Genomic DNA, 18,461 nt, shown 5'->3' on the forward strand with positions numbered 1-18,461 from the left:
GAGGGGGCCGTGTATGAAAACCTGCACTGCCGTTGAACTTGTTTGGTTGATAAATAGAGGGAAATCAGCTTCCTGGCATTATTATTAGGAGCAGTTATTTATATTCCCACAGCACCTTGGGCCTCAGTCATTGCCCAGGACCCCATTGTACTATACAAAGACCTTATAGTCTAGTATAAGTCAAGAGAAAACAGATAGATACCGACAGAGGGGGAGTATAAGGAAACAATGAGACAATATTGGTAACCATGATAGACCATGGTCTGGGCCCACCAGTGTCCAACTTTCCACCAACATTCATTCAGTCCAAAAAGCATTCTCTAAAAGAAAACCAGTATTTATGTCCCAACTGCCTCTTCTCCTCTGGAATCTTGCATCCAGCACTTTTCATTCAGTCTGAACTCCCAATCCACTGCTTAGGAGTTACTCACGAGTAAGGGTTGATAACAGGGCTCAAAGTAAGATGATTTTTACGGTAAAGCCATAAATGAGACACTGGATAATGATGAGTTACCAGAGAGGCCTCTGAAAAAAAATTCCAGACACTACAGATTGTGTTGGTTTACAGACTTCTTAGTACAAATGCTCTGTTCACAAGGGCATACACTGACTTTAAAGCCATCCCATCAGCTAATACAGATGTCTGCTAATACCCAGAATAGCTGATTGCATTAGAAACTCCTCCTTAGGTTAAAAGGACCTGATTCTCCTCTGACTGCCACCAGTTTTACATTGGTGTAATGCCAATGAAGATATTCCTGGTTTATACTGGTGTAAGTGAGAGAACTCAGCCCAAAGTCTCTAGATCTGACGTTTAGTAAGGCCGCATCCCCGTCTGAGTTAAATGCTCTGTGGGAAATAGCGGAGTCACAGGCATTCACAGCCTCGTAACCTTGGAGAGAGAAAGGTATAGTCCCAATGCTGCCAACGCCCCCTCCCCGGGGGGTATGCCAGAAAACTAGAGGCTGGCTTTGGCAAATAGCTTTCAGGAGGCTTTTAGCATGGGCTTTGTGATTGCAATCAGAGGAGAAGGCAGAGCAGTACTATTTGTGGAGGAATATATATAATATAAAATCACCTTATCGCTGCATTACAGCTTGCATGTAAAACAAAAAGGGAAAATCAAAGGTTTCAGAAAATGCTAAATTTATCTGGCAATGGGAATTGTCATATAAAGTGAGGCAATTTCTGTGGGGAAAAAATGGATTTGTAAAATGTTTGTACTCTTCCCTCGCTCAGGCAAACTCCGTGGCTTCTGTACTAGTAATAACCCCCGTGATTTGCTTCTCCCCTTCACCAGTGTAATCTGGTGTTACACTGTTGTAATTCACTTGGCCTGGAGTGCCTTTGCTTTGCGGCTGACATTCCATTGCCCTGCCCCCTGTGGTGTCATTTACACCCATGCAGAGAGGATGTAAAGTGCTGATGAATCGTAGTCGCTGGCAACGGTGGAAGGACTGTACAAGACGCAGCTCAGCGGAGAATCCAGCCCGTTGTCTGCGCTGCCTGTGATCCCACAGGATCTCAGAGCACTTCCAAAACTATACACAAAGATCCTTTTTATCCATCACTGAAATGCAGCCACCTCTTGGCTGGAATGTGGCAACAATGATTGGCTTGATGATTTAGATGTCATTCCTTCCGGACATCCATCTCATTTTATCCTTTCCTCCTTAACAGCCCCTGGAAGCTTCGTTTTCCCAAGACGTTGATAGAATCACTGCGATGGGTCCCACGTAATAATTAATTAACATTTTTTAAAGAAAAAGGAATTAGTCATTAGATTTTTTTATGGAGATGGACGTAGGAGACGGAAGTGTTGAGAGTCTCTGGGTTAGGCTAAAAGGGGTAAAAAAACCAAGGGAGATGTCATGCTAGGAGTATACTACAGGCCACCTAAACATGTGGAAGGGATGGATGAGGCTTTTTTTTAAACAACTAACAAAATCATCCAAAGCCCAAAATTTATTGGTGATGGGGGACTTCAACTATCCGGATATAAGTTGGGAAAATAACACAGCGGGGCAAAGACCATCCAATAAGTTCTTGGACTGCATTGCAGACAACTTTTTATTTCAGAAGGTTGAAAAAGCTACTGGGGGGGGAAGCTGTTCTAGACTTGATTTTAACAAATAGGGAGGAACTCGTTGAGAATGTGAAAGTAGAAGGCAGCTTGGGTGAAAGTGATCATGAAATCATAGAGTTTGCAATTCTAAGGAAGGATGTACAGCAAAATAGAGACAATGGATTTCAGGAAGGTGGATTTTGGTAAGCTCAGAGAGCTGATAGGTCAGGTCCCATGGGAATCAAAACTGAGGGGAAAAACAACTGAGGAAAGTTGGCAGTTTTTCAAAGGGACACTATTAAGGGCCCCAAAGCAAGCTATTCCACTGAATAGGAAAGATAGGAAATGTGGCAAAAGACCTCCTTGGCTTAACCACGAGATCTCGCATGACCTAAAAAATAAAAAGGAGTCATATAAAAAATGGAAACTAGGACAGATTACAAAGGATGAATATAGGCAAACAACATAGGAATGCAGGGGAAAGATTAGAAAGGCAAAGGCACAAAATGAGCTCAAACTAGCCACAGGAATAAAGGGAAACAAGAAGACTTTTTATTAATACATTAGAAGCAAGAGGAAGACCAAGGACAGGGTAGGCCCACTGCTCAGTGAGGAGGGAGATACAGTAACAGGAAACTTGGAAATGGCAGAGATGCTTAATGACTTCTTTGTTTTGGTCTTCACCGAGAAGTCTGAAGGAATGCCTAACATAGTGAATGCCAATGGGAAGTGGGTAGGCTTAGCAGATAAAATAAAAAAAGAACAAGTTAAAAATCACTTAGAAAAGTTAGATGCCTGCAAGTCACCAGGGCCTGATGAAATGCATCCTAGAATACTCAAGGAGCTAATAGAGGAGGTATCTGAGCCTCTAGCTATTATCTTTGGAAAATCATGGGAGATGGGAGAGATTCCAGAAGACTGGAAAAGGGCAAATATAGTGCCCATCTATAAAAAGGGAAATAAAAACAACCCAGGAAACTACAGACCAGTTAGTTTAACTTCTTTGCCAGGGAAGACAATGGAGCAAGTAATTAAGGAAATCATCTGCAAACACTTGGAAGGTGGTAAGGTGATAGGGAATAGCCAGCATGGATTTGTAAAGAACAAATCCTGTCAAACCAATCTGATAGCTTTCTTTGATAGGATAACGAGTCTTGTGGATAAGGGAGAAGCGGTGGATGTGGTATACCTAGACTTTAGTAAGGCATTTGATACGGTCTAACATGATATTCCTATCGATAAACTAGGCAAATACAACTTAGATGGGGCTACTATAAGGTGGGTGCATAACTGGCTGGATAACTGTACTCAGAGAATAGTTATTAATGGTTCCCAATCCTGGTGGAAAGGTATAATAAGTGGGATTCCGCAGGGGTCTGCTTTGGGACCGGCTCTGTTCAATATCTTCATCAACGACTTAGATATTGGCATAGAAAGTATGCTTATTAAGTTTGCAGATGATACCAAACTGGGAGGGATTGCAACTGCTTTGGAGGACAGGGTCATAATTCAAAATGATCTGGACAAATTGAAGAAATGGTCTGAGGTAAACAGGAGGAAGTTTGACACTTAGGAAGGAACAATCAGTTTCACACACACAGAATGGGAAGAGACTGTCTAGGAAGGAGTACGGCAGAAAGGGATCTAGGGTTTATAGTGGACCGCAAGCTAAATATGAGTCAACGGTGTGATGCTGTTGCAAAAAAAGCAAATGTGATTCTGGGATGCATTAACAGGTGTGTTGTGAGCAAGACACGAGAAGTCATTCTTCCGCTCTACTCTGCGCTGGTTAGGCCTCAACTGGAGTATTGTGTCCAGTTCTGGGCACCGCATTTCAAGAAAGATGTGGAGAAATGGGAGAGGGTCCAGAGAAGAGCAACAAGAATGATTAAAGGTCTTAAGAACATGACCTATGAAGGAAGGCTGAAAGAATTGGGTTTGTTTAGTTTGGAAAAGAGAAGACTGAGAGGGGACATGATAGCAGTTTTCAGGTGTCTAAAAGGGTGTCATAAGGAGGAGGGAGAAAACTTGTTCACCTTAGCCTCTAAGGATAGAACAAGAAGCAATGGGCTTAAACTGCAGCAAGGGAGGTTTAGGTTGGACATTAGGAAAAAGTTCCTAACTGTCAGGGTGGTTAAACACTGGAATAAACTGCCTAGGGAGGTTGTGGAATCTCCATCTCTGGAGATATTTAAGAGTAGGTTAGATAAATGTCTATCAGGGATGGTCTAGACAGTATTGGGTCCTGCCATGAGGGCAGGGGACTGGACTCGATGATCTCTCGAGGTCCCTTCTAGTCCTAGAATCTATGAATCTATGTGGTTGTCTTTTAAGTGGGTAATATGTATTTTATTACATTGGCTTTGCTTTCATTCTTTCATGCAATACAGTGAGCAGTTTGATGGTGGGGACCGAGTCTCTCATATAGATATATAGATATATGTATGTATGTCTATGTGGGGCTGGCTGTGTATAAACGTGAGGAGTAGGGAGAGGGATATATATGTGTGTGTGATTATTATTTTACAGAGGGGAACTGTTAGGCAAAGAAGTTTGCAAAGGCTGGCTCACGGTCACAGGAGGACACCCTGGGAGAGTGGGGTTTGGAATAGGAGTTCCAACTCCCAGTCCTACATCACCAGACCACACCTTGCTCTCTCCAACGTTTGTTGCCCCACAGTGGGATTATACCTCACACATGACTGAGCCATGAACGGATAAAGAGCTTGTTCTCTGACCCTGAGTGGTGCTTGCATTGAAAAATAAACTGGTGTGGTATAGAGAGAGCATCTTTCCTCCCTGGTCTGGCACATGCAGAATCTGCCAGGCGTGGCCTCAGCATTCCTTATCGTCAGGTGGAGCATTTGCAGTAAATGTCCTGTGCTTCCAAGCTGTTTTTGCTCCTTCTCAGCATGGTAGGAATCCTATCAATTCCATCTGTATCTATGGGTGGCTTAAGGTTTGTACCACAACAGTTCCCAGTATTAGTCCCCATGATAAGTTCCTCTCTGTGTGGGTCCAGCTCTTGTCTCTTCACAATGCCCAGGAACCTTGCAATGGTGCCAGACACTTCCTTATATTATTTAAGGGCAAGAGGGAAAAGGAAAGAAATCCACTAAGGACCAGATTATCCTCTCCACTTTCCTGGGTGGATGGCTGAAGGACCTGACACTCGAGGTGCAGAATGGGAGAGTATCACCTCCTGGCACCATCCCCTCCTCAAACCCCAAAGAAGCCCCTTTGCTCTGCCCGTGAGGAATGACAACATCTTCCCCCAACCTAGCTCATGCAGAAATCAGCTAAATTCACTCTGACCCAGTCTGCATTAAGTCCTTGCCTTTCCCCTCGCCCTGGAGAGTGGCAGACACCAAAGAAGAACATTGGAAACCAATGGGAGCTGTGCTCCTATGGAGACCAGAAGTTAGTGTGCAAAAACAAGGGCCTCTGCATGAAAGGCCTAGGGGTCCTTATCACCTGTCATCCAGGGGTTCTGTGACCCACCCCTTCTGCAATCCCACAAGGAGTTTCCTCTTTAATTTAATTAAACTACACAAGGGTGGCTTGGGGTTAGCCCCGCAGCATTACAGGAGGTACGAGTTGGGTCATTTCTACTGGATGGTCCCTTTCAGATGTAGTTCAAATTCAACTATTAACACCTGCATGGGGGCAGTTCCTGCATTCCTCATACACGCATAACTCCCACTGACAACCAACTGTATGTGGCCGTACTAAAATGAGATCTGGGAAACAACACTCCCCCTAAACTGGTACTATGGGAATGGACACAGCATTGACAGCTCTATAACCCGACACGCCTGGTGTCCAGAAAGTGCAAGTCAGCTATCGAAACCAAGCTCCCATTTGAACAGGCTGGGGAAGGAGGCCAAGCCTGAGAGAGACAGAGGGGCACAACAATACCCCAGATGTGATCAGTACAACTTAAACCTGGTGTTGCCTAGTTCAGCTGCGCTCAAACCACGAGCAACGGGTGTTTGCCAAGTGAACTCACCGAGGAACGGCTGCTGTAAATGCAGGATGGCCGATGGCTCCTATTCCACTCTTTCAAATGAACACTTTACAGCTAGGCTGGCCAGAGTCACACACAAGGGCAGGCGAGAGGGCACTGGGAGCTCTCTGCATCGTCATATGCACTTAGGCCAGGGTATCCCTGGTCCCGGTGTTTGCACTTGAGCACAAGATGCAGAGAAATATCAGGGACTTAGCTGGGCCCCACGCTGGTTGGAGTTCTGAGGCAGGCACTGTGTGGGAGATGTGACCTTGAAATGGTCTGAGATTCATTTCGGATAGAGAGACTAAATCCCTGTCCTTCCAGAGCGGGCTTCGTCCTGGGCCGAGGAGGCATTCGAATTGCCTCTGCGCTTCCGAGACAGTGCATCTGGGCACTGTCACTAACGCCCTGCACCTTCACACCTGCTCTCCCCTGCCCCAAGCATCCCTTAGCCACCATCGCCACAGCTGGCGCTCGAAGAAAGAACGTAGCCTGTAAATGATGGGTGAGTTTCAAGTGGTTCAGTGGTGGTTCTCGTATACACACTCCCAACCCTATTAAGGGTCTGAAGGCTCTCATTGACATCAGTGATCAAGCCTTTAATCCCTTTTCTTGCCCCATTCCTAAACTCCCAATTCCCAATCACTAACCCTCCAACAGATTCCTTATCATAAGGGGACAGTGAGGCGAGCCATAATGCCTCACATTCTCTCTTCTGCGGGTCCTACCTTGTTGCTGGCTCATAGGCTACCCAGAGTGCAGTCAACAATTCAGGATTTATCATCTTCCTCCCCAAACCAATTCATTCATTCCTAATATCCACAATCTCTTGGATCATTGTGCATCTCAATCTCTCTCCTATGTTTAGCTTGAAAACTAAATGTATCCAAGAGGCCTTTTAAAAATACCTCTTCTCTCCCCCCCCCCCCCCCCCCCGCAAAACACACATTTCTTATTCTTCTTGGGTTCACTCTTGTCAGTGCTAGTAATTATTCCCTGTCCTGAAACACAAGCTGCAGGGAGGGGAAGAAAGAGTCAATTGCTTCCTGCATTCCATAGTGCCCAATTATGACCTTTGACTCTTTGATCTCCCAGCGATTCTGAGCTGTGAAATTGTTTCAAACATCTTTTTGGTGTGGTGGCCAGTAGCAGTGGTTCTGCTGTCAAGCATGCAGCTGATTTCACTTGGACTACGATGAGCATTATTTGTCAAACACAAGTGAGGAATGTCTAACAAGAATAGCTAGAAATGCAGTAGCCTACTGCAAAGTGTGTAAGGTGTAATCAGGGGTGGACCAACTGCGTCTTGAGAAAGTTCACAATGTGATTTTTCCATTGGTGTTCATTTGCTGCTCTGTACTTTCAGATTCCACTTGGAGCTGGAAATCGTTGTTCCGTTCTTCTTGCATTTCCAACCTAACTGGAAGTAGGAAATAAAACAACTGTTAAAGCCTCCAGCTTTCTTGCCACTCCTTCCCCAGTGTATTTAAGAACACTGGTCATGAAGAGAAGAAAATAGCCAAAGTTGAATTTTCACATAAACTGCTTACTCCCCTGACCCTTCTTTCTGTGTATCAAACAAAATCAGCTCTGTAATTTTCATTAACTGCGTGAAGGGCAGAGGTCAGCTATCCCACAGATTTGGAAAGTGATATGAATTAAACAATACAAAGATCAGAAACAGTTCAAATAACTGGAATGGACTTACCCTAGTATCTTTCTGGTACTGTATAAGAACATAGTCCCAGAGTTTAATGTGAGTTCATCTCCTCCGCCTGTGTACAGTGGGCCAAATTCATTCTTGGTGTAACTAATGAAGTTGCAGTGTTCTGGTTTTAGCCAGCTTGCTTAAAACTATAATGTGTACCAGTTTCTCGAGGGAAGTTGGAACAATATGCATTATAACAAATTAAAATTCAATGGTGCTAATACTCACCCTCTTTTTATGGTGGTTAATATGCAGTTGACGGTGTGGTTCCTACCTGAGTCCCTCAGATAACCCCCCCTAAGGAACCTGCACAGCAAGAGGGAGAAAACATTTTCTACTTTGTTCTGATACTGTAGGCCTTATTCACATTGATACTACGGCCCCTTTATGCCATCCTGACAGTGCATAGGAGCCTTAAACTGATCAGAAATAAAACTGGATGATATTTTTGGTTGACCAATAGTCAATTAACTTAAAAGTGCAATTTTTGAGGTACTGAAATTGGTCACAAATTTGGTGAATAATTTCAGCTGAAAAATTTTAGAAATGTTGAAACATTTTGTTTGCACGTTTTCAAAACCCAATGTTTTTGATAATTCGTTTCAAGACAATATTTTTGAAGCAAAATGTTATTTATGAATCAACATGCAAAAACATTTCAATCAACCTCAACCAAAAAAAATGTGTTGTTTTTTTTGTTTGTTTTGGTGAGAAAAATGAAAAACAACAACAACAAAAAATCCAGTTTCAGTTTGAAACAAATGATTCTTTTTTTTCGGATTTTTCAGTTCAACCACCCAACTGAAAAAAGAATGATTTGCTCAGCTCTGGGTGTCAATATAACTTATGTAGTCAGATCAGTTTAAAGGGGCATTAGTGTTTATGAGAAATCAGGTCCTGTGCATATAGAATATTTCTGCAAAATCATTCTCCTTTCGATCAATCACATGTGGAGTCAGATATCAAACCATCTAGTCACCCTGTTGTGCACCCGGTATTATTTTGGCTGTATTTGCATTTATTTATTTATTTACATATTGATTTAAGCATTACTCACTTGCTTTATGTGCATGGTAACGATTCTGTAATTCATAATCACTGGGGATTTTCCTTAGGAGAAAAATGCATGTTGTTGGATTGTGCATAATTCCTGCCTATACGCTGAGGAGGCAAAGGTCAGCCAGGAATCGCTGAGGAAACACATCTGAAGAATAACAAAGAAGAACCAAATTTGCCATTCTGTTGTGTTTTCATGAGCCTCCGTGCTTTCAGGCCCTGACTGGAACCAGAGACAGAGGACATGGGAATATACCTACTGTGATATCATATGTTGGAATACTGGGAGACAGCCAGCTCTTCTGATATGTCCAGACGGATCAGATGCAGGAAGTTAATAGATTCATAGGATTTAAAGCTAGACGGGACCATCATCTAGTCTGACCACCTGCATAATAACACAGGTCAGAGAGCCTCACCCAGTAATTCCCACATCAAGCCCATATCTTGTGGCTGAGGTAGACCATATCTCTTAGAGAGACATCCAGCTTTGGTTTAAAGTGCCATAACTCTGACCAAAAAGCCTGTTTGAGATATGCAGACCCAGGAGGTTCAGATATTCAATCATCTGAGGCTTTCAGGGTGCTTTCCCAACCTAAGGACCCAGGCCTGTTCCCATTGATCAATGGGAGTTTTGCCATAAGCATCAATGGGAAGAAGCTAGGCCTCAAAACCTCTGACCTTTTAGCAAGTTACCCCATTGCTAACGATTTCTGTGTATCAGATTTACATATATTTCCGGATACACTAGAACATACTTAAGCCTATGATCAGCCACAGTTTTTATGCTTCCCAGAAGTAGCTTTTTCCAAGGAAGGATGTGTTGTTTTGCCCAGAAAATCAGCACTCGCTGTTCAGCTTTGCACAGGTATGTGTGTTACATGGTGATGTCTCGAAAAGAAAAGCTCCCAGGACACCATCTCTCCAAAAACTCCCACTCTTCATCACTTTTATCATTGTATCTAACCTGACTGTTATGCTCGCAATCAGATCAGGTCAGGGCAGCACTGGATTAGTGATGAAAGATTAATTTCAGTCCATAGAAACAACGGGAACAAACAACTGAAAGGAGGAGAAAATAGTGCTAATAAATTATTACACCAGGGCTGATCCACCCTAGCATGATATAATGCTGTGGTTTAAAGCCAGTTAATGCCATTTCCAATTAGCATCCTCATTCAGAATGGCAGTTAGAAGTGGCTTCTATCCATTGATGGGAGTGCTTCTAAATGTACAGGGAAACATCATCTATATCTCCTGAGATAATAGGGAGCTGACAATACACTCGCTGCCCACCATCATCTGGGAGCCAAAAATGTCTTCCTCTTTTCATAAACAATATGATTTTTGTTGTGGTGGCTTGAGACTTGCTGGAGAATTCAGTGTTGTCTAATAGAGAGCAACCTCCGATCTCTAATTTGAGCTATTCCAAAGATTTAATCTTTTTTTCTCCGCGCATCTCATTTTTCTTTCCCTTTGTGCCCCTTCCCTTTCTTTAGGGTAACTTAGATGTGTTTGCCTAAACTAAAGGCGTACACAGGTCTGGTAAGTGGTGCCTGTGGACTGGAAGGTCAATGTTTTAAATCCTGCTGAGGACTAAACTTGGATGAATTCCATAAACTAATAACCCAGCACAGTGTTTCAAATTGATGGAGGTGCTGTCCTCTAGATGAGACATAAAAACAGAACTGTGATCTGCTTGGCAGAGACCCCACAGGACTTATCAAAGACGAACAGGGGCTGCTAACTGGGTTTGCCCTTGTCAAATCCTCCTCGTCACCAAAGCTTCACTTCCTGGTCCAAAGAAATGACATCAGACCTTATGAAAATGAGATGCAAACTTGAAGGAGCCGTCCTGCTTCTAATTATTTAAAGCAGTTTGCTGTGCTTCGTGAGAGGGGAAAGAGAGAGAATCCACACCCTGGGAAGTAGAATGACCCTGAATTTCTAAAAGCAAAACAAAAGCTGATGGATGGTGCCACTGCGCTCTGCAGTAGTGACATTATTAAATGATTAGTGAGCTATTAAAGCAGCAACACTTAGTTTCTCCACTAATGATTTGTACTGCTAACTGGGTTCCAAATGGAGATTGTTATTGCGTCCTGGTGCAGACAGAATACTGGGGGCTGTGAAGCAGGCAGGCGCACAATCGGAGCAGCAAATCTTGATTGAAAACAAGTAATGGATGACTGCCTCAGTTGCCTCGCTCTTCCAATGGTGGGTGCCTTAGAAATGTGAATAATAATAAATAGTAAGAAGTCGGGGGCATTCGGCTTGGTTCGGATGAGGATCCAAAAGTTTGTCCTTATCTGAAACTCTTGCGTGTGCAAAATTTGGCAGCTAATGTGCAAGAACAGACCCTCTCCTGTACTTTCCCAAACTTGCTGCTTCCCTTCATAGAATCATAGAATTATAAAATCATAGAATATCAGGGTTGGAAGGGACCTCAGGAGGTCATCTAGTCCAACCCCCTGCTCAAAGCAGGACCAATTCCCAACTAAATCATCCCAGCCAGGGCTTTGTAAAGCCTGACCTTAAAAACCGTTAAGGAAGGAGATTCCACCACTCCGTAGGTAACCCATTTCAGTGCTTCACCACCCTCCTAGTGAAAAATTTTTTCCTAATATCCAACCTAAACCTCCCCCACTGCAACTTGAGACCATTACTCCTTGTTCTGTCATCTGGTGCCAGTGAGCACAGTCTGTTGGCAGCCTTAGCAAAGACATAGAGGTCTGTATCGGGCATGGAGACTGACAAGAGGCAGCTGTAAAAATGGACCTCTCCATTGAAACACAATGGTGGGGTATCATGGAGAAGCTAGCATGACGGTTGCCTAGGCTGCACCTGTTCTGTAGATGTAAATAGAGGGCTTCCCTCCCCAGGGCTGTCAGTCAGGCACTTCCCACCACCACAGCACCTGCAACAAAGAAAGACAAAGAGGAGGACAGTGGGGGCTGATTCTAGCAGAGGAATCTAAAGACATTAGCCCTGACAAAATGTCCTGGAGACTTTCCTGGGTCCAGTTATTGCTCAGTGTTTTTAATGTGCTGGGCAAAATGAAAGAGAGCATAAAATCAAGCCATAAATGTTTAACAGCCCTCTCCTCTTCTTTCTCCAGCTACTTGGAACTCATAAATTTTGCTGCTGCTTTGAGTTTAGCATCTGCAGAATCATAAAAAAACCCCAACCATCCCCAAATTCCAGCAACAATGAGAAAACTCTTTCCAAGAGATGCTGCCTCTATGGAGTGATAGGATCTTCTAACTCTCTAACGTCACACTTCCATGCACATACCGGCAGTAGCCCTGTAATATGTAGCCAGAATGCAAGGAAACTTACCTTATCCTGCAGCTATGCTAATTTTCTCCTAGGCTGACTATTACACACATAGGTAACACCCCCACAGCCCATGCATACTCCCAGATTTATATTGTGCATATCAATAGTTCTGATTGTCCTGAGTGGTATAACAGAGCCCATAGGATATACAGTATAGATGTCAACTGCATGTGAAGTGGTAGGTTGAACATTAGCATTAAAGTCCTATTGGAGAAGCCTTTTGAAACAGACTTTCAGTAGAAGTAGTGGAGCCACTTAAAACACTGGAAACTATATAGGAGGAACCCGATCCAGGATTGGCCGGACTGCAATTCTGAACAGTCATCAAGGGTCATCTACCACAACTAGACCTTAGCTAATTTACCAGGCCTCTTAGGGTCACATCTGTTTATAACATTTCCAGCTTCCAGTCACAGAGTCAAAACTTTCGACTATTCCAAGTTAGTCTTTCCCCCTTTCTGGAAAAAAAAAATGAATAGGGTTCTGACCAGGCTGCATGAACCTGATGTCTCAATCTCATTTGTTCTGATATCCTAAGGTGAGTAGGTGGATAAGAAAAGCTTCATTTAGAAGCTGGCATCTTTATGCAAGTGGCTTAAAAACCCCTGGCACGTTGCAATTCCAGAATTTCCTTCTAATGGAAGCACCAGCAGCTAATTGATATAATTTTACAAAATAAAACTGAAATAGATTGATTTTCCTAAACTGGCAAAGGAAAATGGCACAGAGCAGCTACAATGGAAGGAGTGTTGTGGTCAATTTCGATTCACCAGGTTCTGTACAGTGAAGTTCCCAGCTCACATACTGTGTAACTGCCACTGAAACAGTAGTTATTGTCACTGGCCAATGGACACCTTGAAAAATACTGCAGAGTAGAATTTAGATTTTTTTTATATATATATATATATATATATATATAGTGTTTTGGCTTTGATTATCCCCAGGTGCTCGTTGGAGACTAGCAGTTCATGACTGCGTAGGCAAACATAGCAGTCTTTATGTCCTCAGTAAAATCTCACAGGGCAGAGCCATAGATGATGAAACCTGTTTCATTCATAATGGGCGAAATTCACCCAGTGTTGAAGGCAAGCCCAGAGAACTGCATAGGCCTTGCGCTGACCCTCAGCACCGGGATGCATTTCACCCAATGCAAACATTGTCCAGGACAACAGTGTTCCCATTTTTTTTTTTAAAATGACCCTGGATTGTTTAATTTCTACCAAGTCAATCACTTTAGTGAAGGCTCAGAGCAGTTGCCTTGCTGTAACATCTCAGCAAGATGCACAGGCCCTCTGATAGCGCAGTGTCTACTTAGTACTGAATGTTAAGTTTGGCATTCGGTGAAATTCATGGGGATTAGAGACAGAGTAGGCCTGATAGGTTATTTTTGTGCAATGCCCTCCCCCTTCCCAGTTCCAAGGATTAGTCTCTACCGTGTACCTCCCAGTTCTGTTTTCAAATCCAAGTCTCTAGGTCAGGAATTACACCACAGAACCTAAGTACAGGAGCTCCTTCCTAGGTCAGCAGGTGTGTGCAGCTCAAGATGAACCCAAGCCAATGTTTCAGCTCCCAACTTTGAGGTTGCGTACTGAACCATTTAGCGTTCATGCCATGAAATTCTAGATCTCAGCTCCTGGAGGCAAGTGCAGTACTGCTGAGATGCTGGCTGTTTTCCTGCAGGAGGATACCCTGGACCAGGAGAAGCAAGTTAATGTGCACCGTGCCTGATTAAACTTCTTGGGTATTTACTTTCCCTCATGAGAGAGGAAAGTATGCTGAGATCCCAGTGACATTTGCAAAGTACATCAGAGGGGCCTGTTTCTTTCACTTTATGGTTTCATGCAATGTATTTTCTGCCTATGAAAACAAGAAGCAAACCAGAAGACACTCACTTTAGCTGCTGACATAAGTTATTTTGTTGACCCTGCCCTGACGCTTTTGGCATTGTGGGATGGTTAATGTAAAACTTGTTCATGCATCAAATAACAGTAATTTACCTTTACACTCTGCTTGTTTCCCCTCACCCCCAAGTCCTTTTCAAAGAAGTTCCTTAACTAAAAACTCACAGATATGAAGTTAGGGAGAAATGTGGCCAGAACATTCTCGGATTACTACCGGCTAAACACCATATCAGAGAGACCACTGGCACCTATCCCCAACACACGGTAGGTCAGAAAGCGATCTCAGCTCTTTTTACGTTTGTTTCTCTTGCTTTACCAGGACTACGTTTTTAATACCCTTCCTGACTACACTTCGCTGGTATCTACAGGATTGTGGCTTTCTAATAAATTTGTTATTCTAATTTTTTTTATTTTATTGAAATTTCTTTCTAAACCAAGCAGTTACGATCTGAAAAAGACCTGGGTTATGCCTAAAATATTATTCCAGGGATTTTGGAGATCTCACGCTTGAATTCTTCTCTCCTGCTAGCTATACGCCAAACTGCAATGTCTTCAATGGACTTATTCCTAATTTACACCAGTGTAAGAGAGAGGAGAATCAGACCTGCTGTATTTTAAATACCTTTCATTCTGGAAGTGAAATCTTGGGGGCTCGGGGGAAACGGCTCTGTTTCTCTTCAGACCAAGTCTGGCACTGGCAGTAGTGTGCTGGATTCCACACACCACCCTGCCAATGAGCCTCAGCCCTGAACGAAGGGATCACTTTGAACAGGGAGAGAGCAGCTAACGCTTCAGGTCCCCTTGACACTTAGCTTCGCTGCTGAAGCAGGCTGATAATCTGACAACCGTGAACAGTCCCTGGGGTTAGTCACATGTATATTTATGGTTCCTCGGCCATCGGGACCAGTTGGAATGGCTGTTGTGATGCAGACACATGTCCACTAGGAAGTGGGGTGAAACCACCTTAAAAGGCAGCGTAAACTAAAGAAGACATGAGCGGAGCATTTCAAGTTCCCAGTTTCTCATCTGCGCTCTGGCACTGGCCTGCTACATAGCCTTGGGCAATTCACCTCACCTTTCTGTGCCTCAGGGTACATCTGCACTTTAGGATTTACGCCTTCAGCTCTATCTCAAGGAGCCATACCAGCGCTAGCTTCTACTGAGAGAGCTCGCTAAAAATATTGTGTAGCCGTGCTGGTATGATATGCAAGAACGGCTAGCTCCCCCTAATACGATCCCATTCAAGACCTTAGGCATGTACCAGGAGCCGCTAGCCCTTCCCACCGCTCACACTGCTGTGATTACACTTCTGTTTTTAGAGCACTAGCTCAAACAGAGCCAGCACAGGTATGTCTCTTTGAGCTGGGAATTACACCCACAGCCTGAAGTGTAGAAATACACACGGTTTCACTGTCTGTGAAGCAAGGATAATAGACTTAGCTCTCCAGGGAGGATTATAATAAATACAATGCTTTGAACACACAAAGCACTGTGAAAAGTGACAAGCAGACCAAGCAGGACTGGCATTTCCATTTCCTAGGAATGGCTGCAATTTTGACATTTGCTTTCATTCTTATTTGGAGAAAAACTAAAGAATTTGGAAATCTTCGGCCAAATTAAATTTTCAGAAAAAAACTATCTTTGGGTCAATCCAAATATTTCAGTGCTGACTTTTTTATTTTGTTTTTAAATTTATTTTCTCTTCTATTCCCATAAGGCCAAAACTTGGTTCTGATTTATTTTGTAATGAGGTTTCTGCAGGAACGTGCGTCAGTTGAGAAAAGTCGCCATTTTGGGAGGGAAAAATGTCCGGATGGAAGACATTAAAAAAGATATTTTTATAGCACATTTCAGTCTAGGCCACAGACCAGCTGTCAGAGATTCTTTTGAGAACGCTGCGTCTTAAGTATGTTCCACTTGCAGCCAGTTTGGCAGATGCTTATTGACATGGTCAGATTGTACCCGTTCTGCTGGAGTAACTGTTGAAACGTTCTCCATCTCCCTTTCTCCGCTGATGACTTTGACATAACAGTTTGTGGCCGGGATGAAGGGGAATCACCAGCTGTGCAGTTCTTATTGCTGTCCTTCTGCTGAGACCAGCAGGGCTGGCAATGAAAAGCATCTAGCATCTTCCTCCTCTCTTTTCCTCAAACTGAATGTATCATTTCTTCCAGACTCCTAGTGTCCACTGCCTCTGAGTCTGGGAAGCCAAACCTATTACAGAACCTAATTACCACCAGGCAGTGTAATGCCCTTCAGTAGCACTACTCAGTTACCTCAGTGTAAGGATTATTTTTTAAATTAAAGAGCCACTGTCAGTGCTAACAGAAGCATTGTAATCTCTTCAGACATCCATGCCCATCTCTATAGAAACAGATACACCAGAAGGGAAGTATATACATGTATAGAATCATTTTGCACAGTGTCAATTTCTTTTGTTACCCCCTCAGCTCTCTACCTGGGGGGGTGGGGGGGGCAGGATTCTTTTGCCTAGACTACTATCGCATACTACTGTAAATTTCTACATATTGGTTAATACTTACCCCAAAGACGATGTATGTTTAGGGAATAGATTTTAAGTGATCCATGTTGTTAATGTCCTGAAAGCTCAGTAAATATATCAGATTCTCCCAGTAAGTAAGTAGACAAATGCCTTTTCTATTTGTATAATGGGCTTATTTACATAACGTATGATCATAGCTCTTTTGTGTGTGTGTGTGTATACAGGGCCGTCCTTAGGCATATGCAGCATACGCAGCTCTGTAGGGCACCCAAAAATTTGGGGCATCACCAGGACCACAGGCGTCAACTACTCATCTTGCTGAGGGGTCCTCGCCCCCCGCTCCACTCCAGGCCCAGCCCCCACTCCACCCCTTCCTCAAGCCCTGCCTCCGCTCCGCCTCTTCCCACCCCTGCTCCACCTCCGCCCCACCTCATCCTGCTCCAGAAGTGCTGGGAGGGAGGGGGAGGAGTTGGTAAGCACAAGGCTGCCAGCGCACGAGAGGCATGGGGGGGGAAGGACAGAGAGGAGGAGCTTGGATCATCCACTAAATTTTCCCTGTGGGTGCTCCAGCCCCGAAGCACCCATCCACGGAGTCCGGGCCTATGACCGGGACTGCAGGTAGGCTCCTGTTCACCCGGGGTCCACTGCAGTGTCCTTAGTAGGCAGAAGGGAGAGGGTCTGGGGGTCAGGTCTCTGCGGGGGACCGGGACTCTCCGCATCATTCTGTGAATAAATCAGATTTTTTTCTATAGCGCTACTTCTGTAGTGCAAGTATAGTCCATCAGCATTAGAGTGTGCTTCATTTGTTTAAACTGTTTTAAATAAAGTGCATGTGGCAAGTTTTCCATTACTGTAAGCTTATGTTTGTGTTGCTAAGAGCAAGTCGGGCACAGGGGCACCAGTTTAACAATGCTGTGTAGGGCCCCATAAATCCTAAGGATGGCCGTGTGTGTGTGTGTGTGTACACACACACACACACACACACACACACACAGAGGTGAATGAAATGAAGTATTTCTTTGAAGCTGTCATGTTAACTGGAAACATGTTCAAGGAGAAAGTCCTAGAGCTACTACTGGGAAGAGAGTTTTGAGGCTTTAATTATGCCTTGGCTCGGAAATGACAAAAGAAATGGATCTGAATATATAAAATGGTACCAAATATCTATGTAAACGGGGCTAATTATATGGCACAGATATTCACTTGAACCAGGACATGTTTTGACTACAGTTTATGAAAATACATTATAACATTACCAGATTCTCCATACTCGTGAAAGGAAGGCGGCAAAAAGTTAATACATATGTGAAAGGAAACTAATTGGATCCTTTGTGCCAGCTACTATACATGGAACAATGGTTGTTTGAGGGAATTAGTGCTGCTGAATGGTGCTGGATTGACAGGCCTTAAAATAATAATAGTCTGTGACACTTATGTGGCACATTTGATCAGAGGATCTCAAAGCACCAAGAGTTAAGTGGCACTGTCTCCATCTGACAGATGGAGAATTTTAGGCATAGAACACAGAAATGACTTGCCCCTGGCTACATTTGAAGTCAAAGACATCTCTAGTAATAGATTTGAGGTTCCCTGACACCTAATCTAATGCCCTGGACCAGGCTGCCTGCCACTTAAAATCCTCTGTTTACCGACAGATCTACTAGACCGGTGGTTCTCAAACTAGGGCCGCCGCCGCTTATTCAGAGAAAGCTCCTGTCGGGCCGGGCCAGTTTGTGTACCTGCCGCGTCCGCAGGTTCGGCCGATCGCGGCTCCCACTGACCGTGGTTCGCTGCTCCAGGCCAATGGGGGCTGCGGGAAGTGGCGCGGGCCGAGGGATGTGCTGGCCGCCCTTCCCGCAGCCCCCATTGGCCTGGAGCGA

General features: G+C 44.0%; 1 protein-coding gene across 1 annotated transcript in view; it reads left to right on the top strand.

Annotated features, from left to right (window-relative positions):
• The window catches only part of AGBL4 (ATP/GTP binding protein like 4), a 1,407,981-nt gene that overhangs the window by 1,373,823 nt on the left and 15,697 nt on the right, over window positions 1-18,461 (top strand). Inside the window, exon 12 of the mRNA XM_034778118.1 lies at window positions 14,246-14,342. Coding sequence (XP_034634009.1) covers window positions 14,246-14,342 — 97 coding nt within the window. The remainder of the gene's footprint in view (window positions 1-14,245; window positions 14,343-18,461) is intronic.

Source organism: Trachemys scripta, chromosome 8 (assembly GCF_013100865.1).
Source record: "Trachemys scripta elegans isolate TJP31775 chromosome 8, CAS_Tse_1.0, whole genome shotgun sequence".
Lineage (NCBI taxonomy): Eukaryota > Metazoa > Chordata > Testudines > Emydidae > Trachemys > Trachemys scripta.